At 46.2% G+C, this 15,332-nt stretch overlaps 1 protein-coding gene across 3 annotated transcripts in view; it reads right to left on the bottom strand.

Moving 5' to 3' along the window:
- The window catches only part of plekhd1 (pleckstrin homology domain containing, family D (with coiled-coil domains) member 1), an 86,422-nt gene that overhangs the window by 37,377 nt on the left and 33,713 nt on the right, over positions 1 to 15,332 (bottom strand). For all 3 annotated transcript variants that reach the window (XM_068039768.1, XM_068039770.1, XM_068039769.1), the window contains exons 5-10: positions 12,321 to 12,412; positions 6,146 to 6,198; positions 5,575 to 5,669; positions 4,647 to 4,740; positions 3,030 to 3,211; positions 221 to 353 (exon numbers count right to left, since the gene is read on the bottom strand). In XM_068039768.1, the coding sequence (XP_067895869.1) occupies positions 221 to 353; positions 3,030 to 3,211; positions 4,647 to 4,740; positions 5,575 to 5,669; positions 6,146 to 6,198; positions 12,321 to 12,412 (649 nt within the window). The remainder of the gene's footprint in view (positions 1 to 220; positions 354 to 3,029; positions 3,212 to 4,646; positions 4,741 to 5,574; positions 5,670 to 6,145; positions 6,199 to 12,320; positions 12,413 to 15,332) is intronic.

Here is a 15,332-nt window from a genome sequence, read left to right as displayed (position 1 = left end):
ACTCTGCATAAAAACTTTTCAGCAATAAATATTTTTCCTCACTCTTACACTCATCCCTCCAGTCACCTCCCCCATTCCACCCTCACTCAAGCCCCTCATACTACACTCATTCACCCACTACCCCCCACCTACCCCACTCTCACACCCAGGAGCCTAGTGGATTACATGCTGAACCCTAGAGCTGTAATAACAAATGACTGATCCATCACTGCTCTCTTACCCTCAGCTCACACTCTGTCTTCTGCTTCTCTGCTGTCAGCTCTGAGAGTGAGACCTGGAGTTCCTGGGACTGGGTGGAATAAAATTCCCGCTCTTCCTGCAATGCAAGGGCTCTCTTTTCATTCTCCTGTAGCCTACAGAGGAAAGAAAGGGAAAAACTTATTTATATAGCACCTCTCACCACCTCCCAAAATGCATCACTTTTTGAAATATAGTCACCATTGTAATGCAGTCGGCAACTGGAGCAGAAAAATGTTAATTTAAAAATACTTGACAGAAATAAATGAAATAAATAGCATCTGAGTATAGAATTGCTGAAAATAGAGAAATGTCGTCGAAGCTTTTTGTCTTGCACTCATCAGGATAATATGCAGACAGAAAGAACATGTACACACATTGCACCTGTTTCAGCTGAACAAAATAAGTGACAGCCATTCGCTTGTTCATTCCTCAGGGCAATGCCTTGACCAATCAGAGTCAAGCTGCCTGGTTTAAATTTTCAAACAAAGCTTGGCAGTTAACTAAAATAAAAGCAAAATATGCAGGTGCATATTTGAAATCTGAAATAAAAACAAGAAATGCTGGAAATACTCAGCAGGTCTGAAGAAGGGTCACTGACCTGAAACGTTAACTCTGCTTCTCTCTCCACAGATGCTGCCAGACCTGCTGAGTATTTCCAGCATTTCTTGTTTGTGTCTTGTCAGTCAACTGTCAGTCACCGTAAACTAGTGCATTCTCCATGGCAACGCCTCTACCAATCAGAGTTCACTTGCCAACCAATCAGCACTCTCTTGTCATGCAGCATAAGTTGTTGTTTTCCCTTACATTTGTTATTCTTGTGTATTGTCCTGATGAGTGCAAGACGAAAAGCTTCGACAACATGTCTCTATTTTTAGCAATTCTCAAGTTCTGTACTACCAAACGACTATCTATCTGAGTATAGGCTATATTCTACCTTTCCTAGAGAATGTGTTGAGAAGGAAACCTTCTGTCTTTCCCCAGTTTGGCCTACATTTGACTCCAGTCTCACACTATGTGGTTGGCTCAAATGCTTAGCAGGCTTGAGAAAACAATCTCAGATGTACAAGGCTCAGTTCCACCTTCTCAGGGCAACAAGGCATGGGCAATCAATGGGGCCTTGTCAGTATCGTCCACATCCCAAAAACAAATTAAAAACAAGGAATGCTTACATACTTCATGAAAAAAAAACAGGTAATGTGCTCTTCGTGATTGAGGGAATAATATTGGCTAGGACACTGGAAGAGCTCCCAGCTCTGCTTCAAATAGTGCCATGGGAACTTCAATGCCCAATTGCTTTCACAGACGGAGCTTCGATTTAAAGTTTCATCCAAAGGATGGCACTGCTGAGATATCAGAGTTGTAATAATTTGCAGACTCAGAGGTGTTAATTCTATATTCATTGTGTTTAATTATATGGAGGGAGTGAGGATTCACTTGAGCCCCTATAAATAGACACAGACTGAAACTGTGGTTGTTTGGGTCGGGGGGGTATGCTTGTAATGTGTAACTCAGTAAATAAATATAGAATTGGCTCCAGTTCTATCCTTCACCAACTGGCTTTCTGGAATAGAACAAGAGACCTTGGTTCTAACTTCCCTCACCCAGCGAGAATGGTGGCTGGGAAGTAGTTAAGATTATACAACATCCACTTACCAGCCTGATGTCACTTCCAATCCCATCCAGCGTCACCGTACCTTCACCCCAACCTTGAAAATCGGCCGTGGCTCCCATTACAGGCAGGCAGGGGCTTACCCAACATCGAAAGCTTGCGATCATATGATATAAATGGTGACGTGACATGCTGAGTCAGGTGACACACAGCAGAAGAAACCAGCTGGCCAGGAGAGGCCAGGGTACATTGTAAAAATGTACTTCTGGCAGAAATCCTTGTGGGCCTGTAGGAACAGGTCTGGAATTCCCCGCACCTCCACTACGCCTCTACACTGCATTGGAAGCCCCCTGCCCTTTGCCTGTCCTCCCACTAACTGCCACCAAATTGCCACTCCTGAGCATTAGCCAGGCACTGGGATCTGATCATCAGCAGCATCGGCACCAACAACTTTCATTTATATAGCATCTTTAGCAGAATAAAATGCTCCAAGGAGTTCACGGAGGCATTAACAAAAATTCACACTGCTACATAAGGAGACATTAGGTCAGGTGACCAAAAGCTTGGTCAAAGTAGTAGGTTTTAAGGAGAGCCTTAAAGGAGAGAGGGGGCAGAGAGATAGAAAGGTGGAGAGGTTTAGGGAGGGAATTCCAGAGCTTAGGGCCTGGGCAGCACAGTGGCGCAGTAGTTAGCACCGCAGCCTCACAGCTCCAGCGACCCAGGTTCAATTCTGGGTACTGCCTGTGTGGAGTTTGCAAGTTCTCCCTGTGTCCGCGTGGGTTTCCTCCGGGTGCTCCGGTTTCCTCCCACAGCCAAAAGACTTGCAGGTTGATAGGTAAATTGGCCTTTATAAATTGCCCCTAGTATAGGTAGGTGGTAGCAGAATATAGCAACAGGTATAGGTAGGTGGTAGCGGAATATAGGGACAGGTGAGGATGTGGTAGGAATATGGGATTAGTGTAGGATTAGTATAAATGGATGGTTAATGGTCGGCACAGACTCGGTGGGCCGAAGGGCCTGTTTCAGTGCTGTATCTCTAAAAAAAAAACTATCATGTCAACGAGGCCTGGGCCATTCAGATCAGACTCCCTGGGCTTTCCACATGCTAATGGCAGCTCGCACACACTCTTCCCCCATCCTTGTCCCTTCTAAAACTGGCATCCCAGTCTCTTCTTCTCACCTTTCCTCAGCAAGAGCTTTCTCATCCTGCAGTTTCTTCATGTCCTCCTCGATTTGCTGCAGAATGGCCCGGAATGTTCCGCTGGATTGCGAGAGCTGCTCATTCTGGCTGGTCAGTTGCTGAGCTTGGTGCTCGCTGTCCTGCAGCTTCCCCAAGGTCCTCTGCTTTTCCTGAGACAGGGACTGGGAGGCGAGTAGAAAAACCAACAGGTCATCACGGGCACACACTCGGGGGCTAACCTTCAGCCAGATTCCCAATGCTCCCCCCAAATTAGGGTTCCTCTCAATGGCAGGGGGAGAACCAACCAAGGAGGATACACCTTCAGAATAAAACACAATTTCCCAGTGATTTTTCTTCTGCGCACACCAATAATGGGCACCAATCACTAATAATTAAAACTACTGGCCTGGTAGTGGGTGCAGTGCAGATTCAACAGAATCACACCAGGCGAAAAGGGTTAAATTATGAGAACACGTTGCACAGACTAAGCTTCTTTCATTTGCATATAGAAAATTATGGGCTGATCTAATTGAGGTGTTTAAGATAATTACAGGATTTGATATCCGTATCTACCCTATTTCCTCTGGTTGGTGGGGATGGGGAGTGGTGGGTAGGGGAGTCCAGAACAAGGAGGATAACCTTAAAATTAGAGCGAGGCCATTCAGGGTTGATGTCAGGAAAGACTTCTTCACACAAAGGATAGTGGAAATCTGGAACTCTCTCACCCTGACAACTATTGAGGCAGGGGGTCAATTGAAAATGTCAAAACTGAGTTTGATCGATTTTTGTTCAGGGTATTTAGGGTTGCAGGACCAAGGTGGGTAGGTGGAGTTAAAATACAGATCAGCCATGATCTAACTGAATGGCAGAGCAGGCTCGAGGGGCCGAGTGGCCTCCACCTGTTCCTACATTTCTCAGATATCAGTGAATGGTTAATCCATGGAAGAGGCTCGCTCGGGAGATGGTGGAAACAGTCAGCATGGATTCATTCAAATACAAGTAGCTAGAGTTCATTTAGAAATTAACATTTCAGGACCCAATATCTGAGTAATTTGAAACATGATGTGGTGAGTGTTATATGTTTGGGAGGTACAGGTGATTTGGACCTATGGTTCCCAAAGCTCTCCAGCACCTGGGGTTTTGCTCCCCTCATGTCTGGGTCTGGTGTAGACTCATTAATACAGATTGATTACAGTAATCAGTCAATAACTCCATTATCATTGTAACATGTGACAACCAGGATGGTGGAAGGTGAACTACATGGGCCTTTTACATCTAGCAATCCCTGTTGTCCTACCAGTACAGTAATAAAACTACACCTACCATTTTAACTTTAGATTTACTGCTTCCCCAGTACTCCTTCACTGCAAGCACCAGCCCAGATTTTGGGCTTGCACCTGGAGTGGGATTTGAACGCACAACCTTCCACGTCAGAGATGAGAGTGCTACCACTGAGCCAAAGATGATATTAGACAAAAAAAAATTATCTCAGCTATGCTCCTAAGGCAGGAAGAATCAAGGGCAGACACACACAGTGTACCTGAGCAGCAGCACGTATGCTGTCCCATCATGTGGCACTGCTCACCATCACCACTCCACCCTATTTCAAACCCTCACCTCTAAGTTGTTTTGCAGGGTTTCCGATAGCTGGTGCAGGTGTTTCTTTTCCTCTTCCACTCCCATCAGCGAGCTTACCGTCATCTCCAGCTCCCTGAAACCAAGAACACACAGCAAACCCAAGAAAAGATACAAACAGAAATGCCTCTGCATTTATATAGCGCCTTATCACAATCCCATCCTCAGGATGAATGATTAGTGAAATTTATGAACGATTTCCCCCCCCAACCCTAGTATAGGCACTGCAGTGATGTGGGAAAACCTGGCAACCAATTTGTACGTAGTGCAATGCCACAAAGAGCACATGAATGAATGATCAGATGATCTGTTTCTTGGTGGTTTTAGGAGAATGGTGGCCAAGCCACATTATGAAATAACAATCGATTTGTCGGACAAATAAATATCAGCCATTGACCCTGGACATGAGCCATCAGGAATTGATTTAATAAGAACAAATAGCATTTATATAAAGCCTTTAATATAGGAAAAACATCCTAAAGCACTTCACAGGGGCGCTGTCAGGCAAAAACTGACACCAAGCCAAAGACAGAGATATGAGGACAGCTGAGCAACCCCAGGGGAAAAATCATAGGGATGATTAAAAAACTGTGCCTTTCAAAGATTTTCTATGAACATTTTCATCAGCTTTAAAGATATTAGAGAGAGGAAAAAAGGCTGTTTAACTGAGAGGCAGGAATCATCCAGTTGGGCAATGAAGGGTCTGTTCACTTATCTGATTGGCTGGGAAGGTGGGCCACCACAAGGGTAGATGTCAGGCAACCAATGATGTGAGCTTGGGGGCGGAGCAGTTCAAGGTAGGAAGTCAGGTGATGACACTCCAAGAAGATGTCCGACCAGAGTTGATGATACAAGTCACAGAGCCGATCGGTTAAAGCCCGTCTGTTCCCTCACCCTCTTACCCCTTTACCTCTTTATCTGTTCCTGCTCTGACTTCAAATCCTGGACCATTTCCTCAATCTTGTTTTTCTCCACCTCAAGGACTTGATTTAGTCGCTCCAGTTCCTGCAATTGGATTAAAAGTCACATAAATTCAGACCACTGGCCTAACCCACATGTCAATATCACACATCGGACAGACGCTGACCCCACCAACTTCACACACTTACAACCATTTCTTAACTCACTGAGGATTTTTACAAATGCCTATTGAACACAATATACATTTACAGAACCTTCTACCCCTCCCTAAGAAACTGAATCAACAGAAATTAGATAATGGTTGCAATGTCTGCAAACTAAACTGAAAAGGGAGAGACAGAGAAAGAAAAAGGAGATGAAAGGGGTGAAAGAGAAAGAGGAGAAAGAAAGAAAGAAAGAAAGAAAGAAAGGAAAAGCAACAAGAGAAAAAAAAGAGCAAAACAGGGTGTAGGGGGAAAGAGAGTGAGAGAGAGAGAACACTGACATTGCCAAGGGTCTAGTACAGGAATTGAAAGTTAGAGGCACTTTGCACAGCTCCCATCTTTATTGGTTCCACTCACCTCTTTCTGCTCTCGCTGCAGGCAAAGTTCTTCAGTCTCTTCCATTAATTTGTCTGAAAAATCACATCCACACACAACCCGTTAGTTAACTGCCGCAGTGTCCCCTTAACAAAGAATCCCCGTACCAATCCCAGGTCCCACAGCACATATCAACAGACGCTACTTAACCAAAAGCAATAAAAAAAACTCCATTTCCAATTTTCCTTTAAATGGCAAACATTAGTGTTCAGTGTACAGTACAGTAGTGATCATTTTAGTGGACTAGCAATCTCATTCAAATCCTACCAGGGCTAATTAAGTTAAAAAATTTTGACCCAAAAGATGTTATCAATAAAAGTGACCATGAAGCTATTGGATTGTAGTAAATGCCCAACTGCTTCACTAATCTCCTTTAGAGAAGGAAACTAATGTTCAAGATTCTTCCCTCCATCACCATCCCAGAGTATGTCCTGTCCCACTGGCAGTGGTGGTGGCACAGTGATATACAGTAGGGAGGGAGTTTCCCTGGGAGTCCTCAACATCAACAGACCCCATGAAGTTTCATGGCATCAGGTCAAACATGGGCAAGGAAACCTACTGCTGATTACCACCGACTGCCCCACCTCAGGGAGGGGGATTGTGATATACTTGAACATATTAGTATAGAAAGGGAGGAAGTATTAGCTGTTTTAGTGGGCTTAAAAGTGGACAATTCCTCAGGCCCAGATGAGATGTATCCCAGGCTGTTATATGAGGCAAGGGAGGAGATAGCAGGGGCTCTGACACAAATTTTCAAATCCTCTCTGGCCACAGGAGAGGTACCAGAGGATGGAGGACAGCAAATGTGGTACCATTATTCAAGAAGGGGAGCAGGGATAAACCAGGTAATTACAGGCCGGTGAGTCTAACATCAGTGGTAGGGAAACTATTGGAAAAAATTCTGAGGGACAGGATTAATCTCCACTTGGAGAGGCAGGGATTAGTCAAGGATAGTCAGCATGGCTTTGTCAGGGGGAGATCGTGTCTAACAAACTTGATTGAATTTTTCGAGGAGGTGATGAGGGTAAAGCAGTTGATGTAGTATATATGGACTTCAGTAAGGCTTTTGATAAGGTCCTGCATGGGAAATGGGATCCAGGGCAATTTGGCAAATTGGGTCCAAAATTGGCTTAGTGGCAGGAGGCAGAGGGTGATGGTCGAGGGTTGTTTTTGCAATTGGAAGCCTGTGACCAGTGGTGTACTGCACGGATCGGTGCTGGAACCCTTGCTGTTTGTAGTGTACATTAATGATTTCGACGTGAATATAGGAGGTATGATCAGTAAGTTCGCAGATGACACGAAAATTGGTGGTGTCGTAAATAGTGAGGAGGAAAGCCTGAGATTACAAGACGATATAGATGGGCTGGTAAGATGGGCAGAGCAGTGGCAAATGGAATTTAATCCTGAGAAGTGTGAGGTGATGCATTTTGGGAGGACTAACAAGGCAAGTGAATATACAATGGATGGTAGGACCGTAGGAAGTACAGAGGGTCAGAGGGACTTTGGTGTACTTGTCCATAGATCACTGAAGGCAGTAGATAAGGTGGTTAGGAAGGCATATGGGATACTTGCCTTTATTAGCCGAGGCATAGAATATAAGAGCAGGGTGGTTGTGATGGAGCTGTATAAAATGCTAGTTAGGCCACAGCTGGAGTACTGTGTACAGTTCTGGTCACCCCACTATAGGAAGGATGTGATTGTACTGGAGAAGGTGCAGAGGAGATTCACCAGGATGTTGCCTGGGCTGGAGCATTTCAGCTATGAAAAGAAACTGAAAAGTCTAGGGTTGTTTTCCTTAGAGCAGAGAAGGCTGAGGGGGGACCTGATTGAGGTGTACAAAATTAGGAGGGGCATTGATAGGTTAGATAGGAAGAAACTTTTTCCCTTAGCGGAGGTGTCAATAACCAGGGGGCATAGATTTAAGGTAAGAGGCAGGAGATTTAGAGGGGATTTGAGGAAAAATATTTTCACCCAAAGGGTGGTTGGAATCTGGAATACACTGCCTGAAGAGGTGGTAGAGGCAGAAACCCTCACAACATTTAAGAAGTATTTAGATGAGCACTTGAAATGCCATAGCATAGTTTGGCTAAAGGGCCAAGTGCTGGAAAATGGGACTAGAATAGTTAGGTGCTTCATGGCCAGCACAGACATGATGGGCCGAAGGGCCTGTTTCTGTGCCGTATAACTCAGCTGATGAATCAGTGCTCCTCCATGATGAACATCACTTGGAAGAAGGACTAAGGATAGCAAGACAGAGAATGTACACTGGATGGGAGATTTCAATGTCCATCACCAAGAGTGACTCAGTAGCACCACTACTGACCGAGCTGGCCAATCCTAAAGGACATAGCTGCTAGACTGGGTCTGCGGCAGGTGGTGAGGAAGCCAACAAGAGGGAAAAACCTACTTGACCTCATCCTCACCAATCTAGCTGTCACAGATGCATCTGTCCATGACAGTATTGGTAGGAGTGACCACTGCACAGTCCTTGTGAAGATGAAGTTCTGTCTTCACGTTGAGGCACAACCCAAACTGAGCGTCAGTGAGCAGGTTATTGCTGAGTAAGTGCCACTTGATAGTGCAGTAGAAGACACCTTCCATCACTTTACTGATGATCGACCATAGACTGATAGGGCAGTAATTGGCTGGGTTGGATTTGTCCTGATTTTTGTGTACAGGACATACCTGGGCAATTTTCCACATTGCCAGGTAGATGCCAATGTTGTAGCTGTACTGGAACAGCTTGGCTAGGGGCGCAGATAGTTCTGCAGCACCGTTCTTCAGTACTATTGCCGGAATATTGTCAGGGCTCATAACCTTTGCAGTATCCAGTGCTTTCAGTCGTTTCTTGATATCACATGGAGTGAATCGGATTGGCTGAAGACTGGCATTTGTGATGGTGGGGACTTCAAGAGGAGGCCGAGATGGATCATCAACTCGGCACTTCTGGCTAAAGATGAATGCAAATGCTTCAGCCTTGTCTTTTGCACATTGATGATGGGGGATATTTGTGGAGCCTCTTCCTCCTGTTAGTTGTATAATTGTCCACCACCATTCATGACTGGCTGTGACAGGATTGCAGAGCTTAGATCTGATCCATTGGTTATGGGATCGCTTAGCTCTGTCTATCGTTTGGCACGCAAGTAGTCCTGTTTTGTAGCATCACCGGGTTGACACCTCATTTTGAGTTATGCCTGGTGCTGCTCCTGGCATGCCGTCCTGAACTCTTCATTGAACCAGGGTTGGTCTCCTGGCTTGATGGTAATGTTAGAGTGGGGGATATGCCGGGCCATGAGGTCACAGATTGTGGTTGAGTACAATTCTGCTGCTGTTAATGGCCCACAGCGCCTCATGGATGCCCAGTTTTGCATTGTTAGATCTGTTGGAAATCTATCCCATTTAGCACGGTGGTTGTGCCCCACAACATGGTGGAGGGCATCCTCAATGTGAAGATGGGACTTTGTCTCCACAAGGACTGTGCGGTGCTCACTCCTACCAATCTACGACAGGTAGACTGGTGAGGACGAGGTCAAGTATGTTTTTCCCTTTTGTTAGTTCCCTCACCACCTGCCGCAGACCCAGTCTAGCAGCTATGTCCATTAGGACTTGGCCAGCTCGGTCAGTAGTGGTGCTACTGAGCCACTCATGATGATGGACATTGAAGTCCCCCACCCAGAGTACATTCTGTGCCCTCGGCACCCTCAGTGCTTCCTCCAAGTGGTGTTCAACATGGAAGAGTACTGATTCATCAGCTGAGGGAGGATGGTAGGTGGTAATCAGCAGGAGGTTTCCTTGCCCATGTATGACCTGATGCCATGAGACTTCATGGGGTCCGGAGTTGATGTTGAGGGCTCCCAGGCAACTCCCTCCCTACTGTATACCACTGTGCTGCCACCTCTGCTGGATCTGTCCTGCCAGGACATACCCAGGGATGGTGATGGCAGTGTCTGGGACATTGTCTGTAAGGTATGATTCCATGAGTATGACTATGTCAGGCTGTTGCTTGACTAATCTGTGGGACAGCTCTCCAAACCTTGGCACAAGCCCCCAGTTGTTAGTCAGGAGGACTGGGCCGGATGTGCTTTTATTGTGTCTGGTGCCGAGGTTGATGCTGGACAGTCCATCCTATTATATTTTCATTAGACTTTTGTTGTAGTAGTTCGATACAAACGAGTGGCTTGCTAGGCCATTACAAGGGCATTTAAGAGTTAACCACATTGCTGGGGGTCTGGAGTCACGCGTAGGCCAGACCAGGTATGGATGGCAGATTTCCTTCCCTAAAGAACATTAGAGATTAAAGTCAGACACCATCCTGACTCGGAACTATATCGCTGTTCCTTCACTGTCACTGGGTTAAAATGCTGGAACATTCTTCCTAATAGCACTATGGGTGTACCTAAACCACACGGACTGCAGCAGTTCAAGAAGGCGGCTCACTGCCACCTTCTCAAGTGCAATTACGGGTGGGCAATAAATGTTGGCCTTGCCAGCGGTGCCCACATCCCGTGAATGAATGCAAAAAAAATCGGCATGCTTTCCCAGTCTGGCCTATGTGACTCTAGACCCATAGCAATGTGATTGACGCTTAACTGCCCTCTGAAGTGTCCCAGCAAGTAGAAGGGTCAGTGACCTGAAACGTTAACTCTGTTTCTCTCTCCACAGATGCTGCCAGACCTGCTGAGTATTTCCAGCATTTCTTGTTTTTATTTCAGATCTCCAGCAGTATTTTACTTTTATCACTTGTAGGAGGGATGGGCAACAAATGCCAGCTTTGCCAGGAATGCCCACCTCCCGAGAATACATTTAAAAAATATACTGAGGGCACCTGTGTGGTCAAGCTCGATGATAGCGATATGCAAAGAGTTATCAACAATGAAAGGATTTGCTGGTTTTCCCCAGACACTGCCAAGACTCTGCCAAAGTTGCCTGGCAAACCCGCTTTCAGCCTCCAAAATGATAATTTCTTCTGAAAGTTTCTCCTTTCTCCGTAGTGAGTCCAAAGGAAGGAAAACCCATGGATTAAAAAGCTTTTTTCATAGAATAATACAGCAAAGCGGACATGCAGCCCATCATGCCAATGCTAGCTCTTTGAAAGGACTATCCAATTAGTCCCACTCCCCTGTTCTTTCCCCCTATAGCCCTGCAAATCCTATCCCTTCAGTATTTATCCAAGCACTTTTGAGAAGTTACTTTGAATCTCCTTCCAACTGGAACCAGAAAAGCAATTTGAACAGACATAAGAATGTTAACATTTCAATTCAATTTTACAAACTCATGTCTGATGCCCACTTAGTTTGCGTACTGTCCAACAGGAGGATTGCTTTAAAATGCTTCTTGTGTGTAGAGGTGGGAGGGAAAGGTGATGGGGGTGGAAACATGGTCACTGAGCTGGCAGATCGGGGGCAGGGTGGTCAACTCTGGTTGGACATATTCCTGCAGGGGGCATCATCTGACCTCCTGCCTCCAACTGCCCCGCCCCCACACTCTCCCCATTGGTCAATTGACATGTCCACCCTCACTCTGCCACGCCTCCCCAGCCAATTGGATGATTCTTGACACTCAGTCGAGCAGCCTTTATTTGCCACCTTTAATATTTTGCTAATGAATAGACGAAAGGGACCAAAGATATCCTTTTAAAAACACAATTTGTTAACACCCCTGTGATTTTTCCTGCGAGCTAATCTCCTGGAGAATAATCATCATTTCCATGACACTCCAGGGCAATCCTGGATGGTTGCCAACCCTACTCTGGGGTCTGATGCCGGTGGAGGTGGGGGGCGAGTAGGAGAGGGTAATAAACCCCAAAACAAGGCTGAACCAAGAGGGCAATTCAATTAAATTCTCTAAAATGGCACCGAGGTGAGCAGCCAATTTGAAGAAGGTGGGCGTCAGGAGACTTGAACAAATTAGTGTGCAGTGATCACGAGGCAGTAAACTCTGTGCTTTCCAATTTACTCAGTGTCCAAGGGGAGCGCACTGCACATTACCCAATTATATTTAGCAATTGGAAGCAGCTGCTGAGCACAGCTGACATCAACCTCTCCAAACCAATGAACGGGGTTTTTCAGCGTCAGCCATTTTTTCAGCCGACTCAACTCTCCCGAGCCTCGTGCCCTGTCAGCTCTGAATCAATCCTGGCTTCTGATTCATGACTGACCTAAGTACTCTTGCTTCTCCTTAGCGAGCTGCAGGCCTTGTGCTTCCAGGCTTCCGATCATCGCTTCCCCTAGCTGGGCGTTCTGCCAGGTTCTGTGGAGAGAAGAGGAAAGCAAGTTCAGTGTGACAGCATCCAGTCAAGCTGGTATCAAACGATCACAGCATCTGTCACACTTCAATGTAAGAGAGAGAGAAAAAGGTGATTTCATGCTGTGTGTTTAGAAACTTTAAAGCACATCTCTGTGGGAACGAGAGAGACTCACGGTTGGTGTGTTGCCTCCCAGGTGCCAGGGTACGTGATGTCTCCGATCGTGTTTTTGGGATCCTTAAGGGGGAGGGGGAGCACCCCCAAGTCGTGGTCCACATAGGCACCAACGACATAGGTAGGAAGAGGGATGGGGATTTAAGGCAGAAATTCAGGGAGCTAGGGTGGAAGCTTAGAGCGAGAACAACCAGAGTTGTTATCTCTGGGTTGTTGCCTGTGCCACGTGCTAGCGAAGAGAGGAATAGGGAGAGAGAGGAGTTGAACACGTGGCTGCAGGGATGGTGTAGGAGGGAGGGTTTTGGTTTCCTGGATAATTGGGGCTCTTTCTGGGGTAGGTGGGACCTCTACAAACAGGATGGTCTTCACCTGAACCAGAGGGGTACCAATATCCTGGGGGGGAGATTTGTTAGTGCTCTTCGGGGGGGTTTAAACTAAATCAGCAGGGGAATGGGAACCTAAATTGCAGTGCCAGTGTACAGGCTGTTGAGAGTAGTGAGGTAGGGGATAAGGTTACAGGGACACAAGAGGGCACTGGCAAGCAAGAACTTGGTTTAAAGTGTGTCTACTTCAACGCCAGGAGCATCCGGAATAAGGTGGGTGAGCTTGCAGCATGGGTTGGTACCTGGGATCCTGATGTTGTGGCCATTTCGGAGACATGGGTAGAGCAGGGGCAGGAATGGATGTTGCAGGTTCCGGGATTTAGATGTTTCAGAAAGAACAGAGAAGAGGGTAAAAGAGGGGGGGGTGTGGCATTGTTAATCAAGGAAAGTATTACAGCGGCAGAAAGGACGTTTGAGGACTCGTCTACTGAGGTAGTCTGGGCCGAGGTTAGAAACAGGAGAGGAGAGGTCACCCTGTTGGGAGTTTTCTATAGACCTCCGAATAGTTCCAGAGATGTAGAGGAAAGGATAGCGAAGATGATTCTCGACAGGAGCGAGAGTAACAGGGTAGTGGTTATGGGGGACTTTAACTTTCCAAATATTGACTGGAAATACTATAGTTCGAGTACTTTAGATGGGTCTGTTTTTGTCCAGTGTGTGCAGGAGGGTTTTCTGACACAGTATGTGGACAGGCCAACCAGGGGCGATGCCACATTGGATTTGGTACTGGGTAATGAACCCGGCCAGGTGTTTGATTTAGATGTAGGTGAGCACTTTGGCGATAGTGATCACAATTCGGTTAGGTTTACCTTAGCGATGGGCAGGGACAGGTATATACCGCAGGGCAAGAATTATAGCTGGGGGAAAGGAAATTATGACGCGATTAGGCAAGATTTAGGATGTGTAGGATGGGGAAGGAAACTGCAGGGGATGGGCACAAACGAAATGTGGAGCTTATTCAAGGAGCAGCTAATGCGTGTCCTTGATAAGTATGTACCTGTCAGGCAGGGAGGAAGTTGTCGAGCAAGGGAGCCGTGGTTTACTCAAGAAGTTGAAGCGCTTGTCAAGAGGAAGAGGGCGGCTTATGTTAGGATGAGACGTGAAGGCTCAGTTAGGGCGCTTGAGAGTTACAAGCTAGCCAGGAAGGATCTAAAGGGAGGGCTAAGAAGAGCAAGGAGAGGACACGAGAAGTCATTGGCGGATAGGATCAAAGAAAACCCTAAGGCTTTCTATAGGTATATCAGGAATAAACGAATGATAAGAGTTAGAACAGGGCCAATCAAGGATAGTAGTGGGAAGTTGTGTGCGGAATCAGAGGAGATAGGGGAAGCGTTAAATGAATATTTTTCGTCAGTATTTACAGTAGAGAAAGAAAATGTTGCCGAGGAGATTACTGAGATACAGCCTACTAGGCTAGATGGGATTGAGATTCACAAGGAGGAGGTGTTAGCAATTTTGGAAAGAGTGAAAATAGATAAGTCCCCTGGGCCAGATGGGATTTATCCTAGGATTCTCTGGGAAGCCAGGGAGGAGATTGCAGAGCCGTTGTTGTTGATCTTTAAGTCGTCATTGTCGACAGGAGTAGTGCCGGAGGACTGGAGGATAGCAAATGTTGTCCCCTTGTTCAAGAAGGGGAGTAGAGACAGCCCTGGTAATTATAGACCTGTGAGCCTTACTTCGGTTGTGGGTAAAATGTTGGAAAAGGTTATAAGAGACAGGATTTATAATCATCTTGAAAAGAATAAGTTCATTTGCGATAGTCAGCACGGTTTTGTGAAAGGTAGGTCGTGCCTCACAAACCTTATTGAGTTTTTCGAGAAGGTGACCAAACAGGTGGATGAGGGTAAAGCCGTGGATGTGGTGTATATGGATTTCAGTAAGGCGTTTGATAAGGTTCCCCACGGTAGGCTATTGCAGAAAATACGCAAGTATGGGGTTGAAGGTGATTTAGAGCTTTGGATCAGAAATTGGCTAGCTGAAAGAAGACAGAGGGTGGTGGTTGATGGCAAATGCTCATCCTGGAGTTTAGTTACTAGTGGTGTACCGCAAGGTTCTGTTTTGGGGCCACTGCTGTTTGTCATTTTTATAAACGACCTGGATGAGGGTGTAGAAGGGTGGGTTAGTAAATTTGCGGATGACACGAAGGTCGGTGGAGTTGTGGATAGTGTCGAAGGGTGTTGTAGGGTACAGAGGGACATAGATAGGCTGCAGAGCTGGGCTGAGAGATGGCAAATGGAGTTTAATGCGGAGAAGTGTGAGGTGATTCACTTTGGAAGGAGTAACAGCAATGCAGAGCACTGGGCTAATGGGAAGATTCTTGGTAGTGTAGATGAGCAGAGAGATCTTGGTATCCAGGTACATAAATCCC

The sequence above is a fragment of the Heterodontus francisci genome, chromosome 9 (assembly GCF_036365525.1).
Source record: "Heterodontus francisci isolate sHetFra1 chromosome 9, sHetFra1.hap1, whole genome shotgun sequence".
NCBI classification, from domain to species: domain Eukaryota; kingdom Metazoa; phylum Chordata; class Chondrichthyes; order Heterodontiformes; family Heterodontidae; genus Heterodontus; species Heterodontus francisci.
This window is presented reverse-complemented; position numbering and strand designations above follow the sequence as displayed.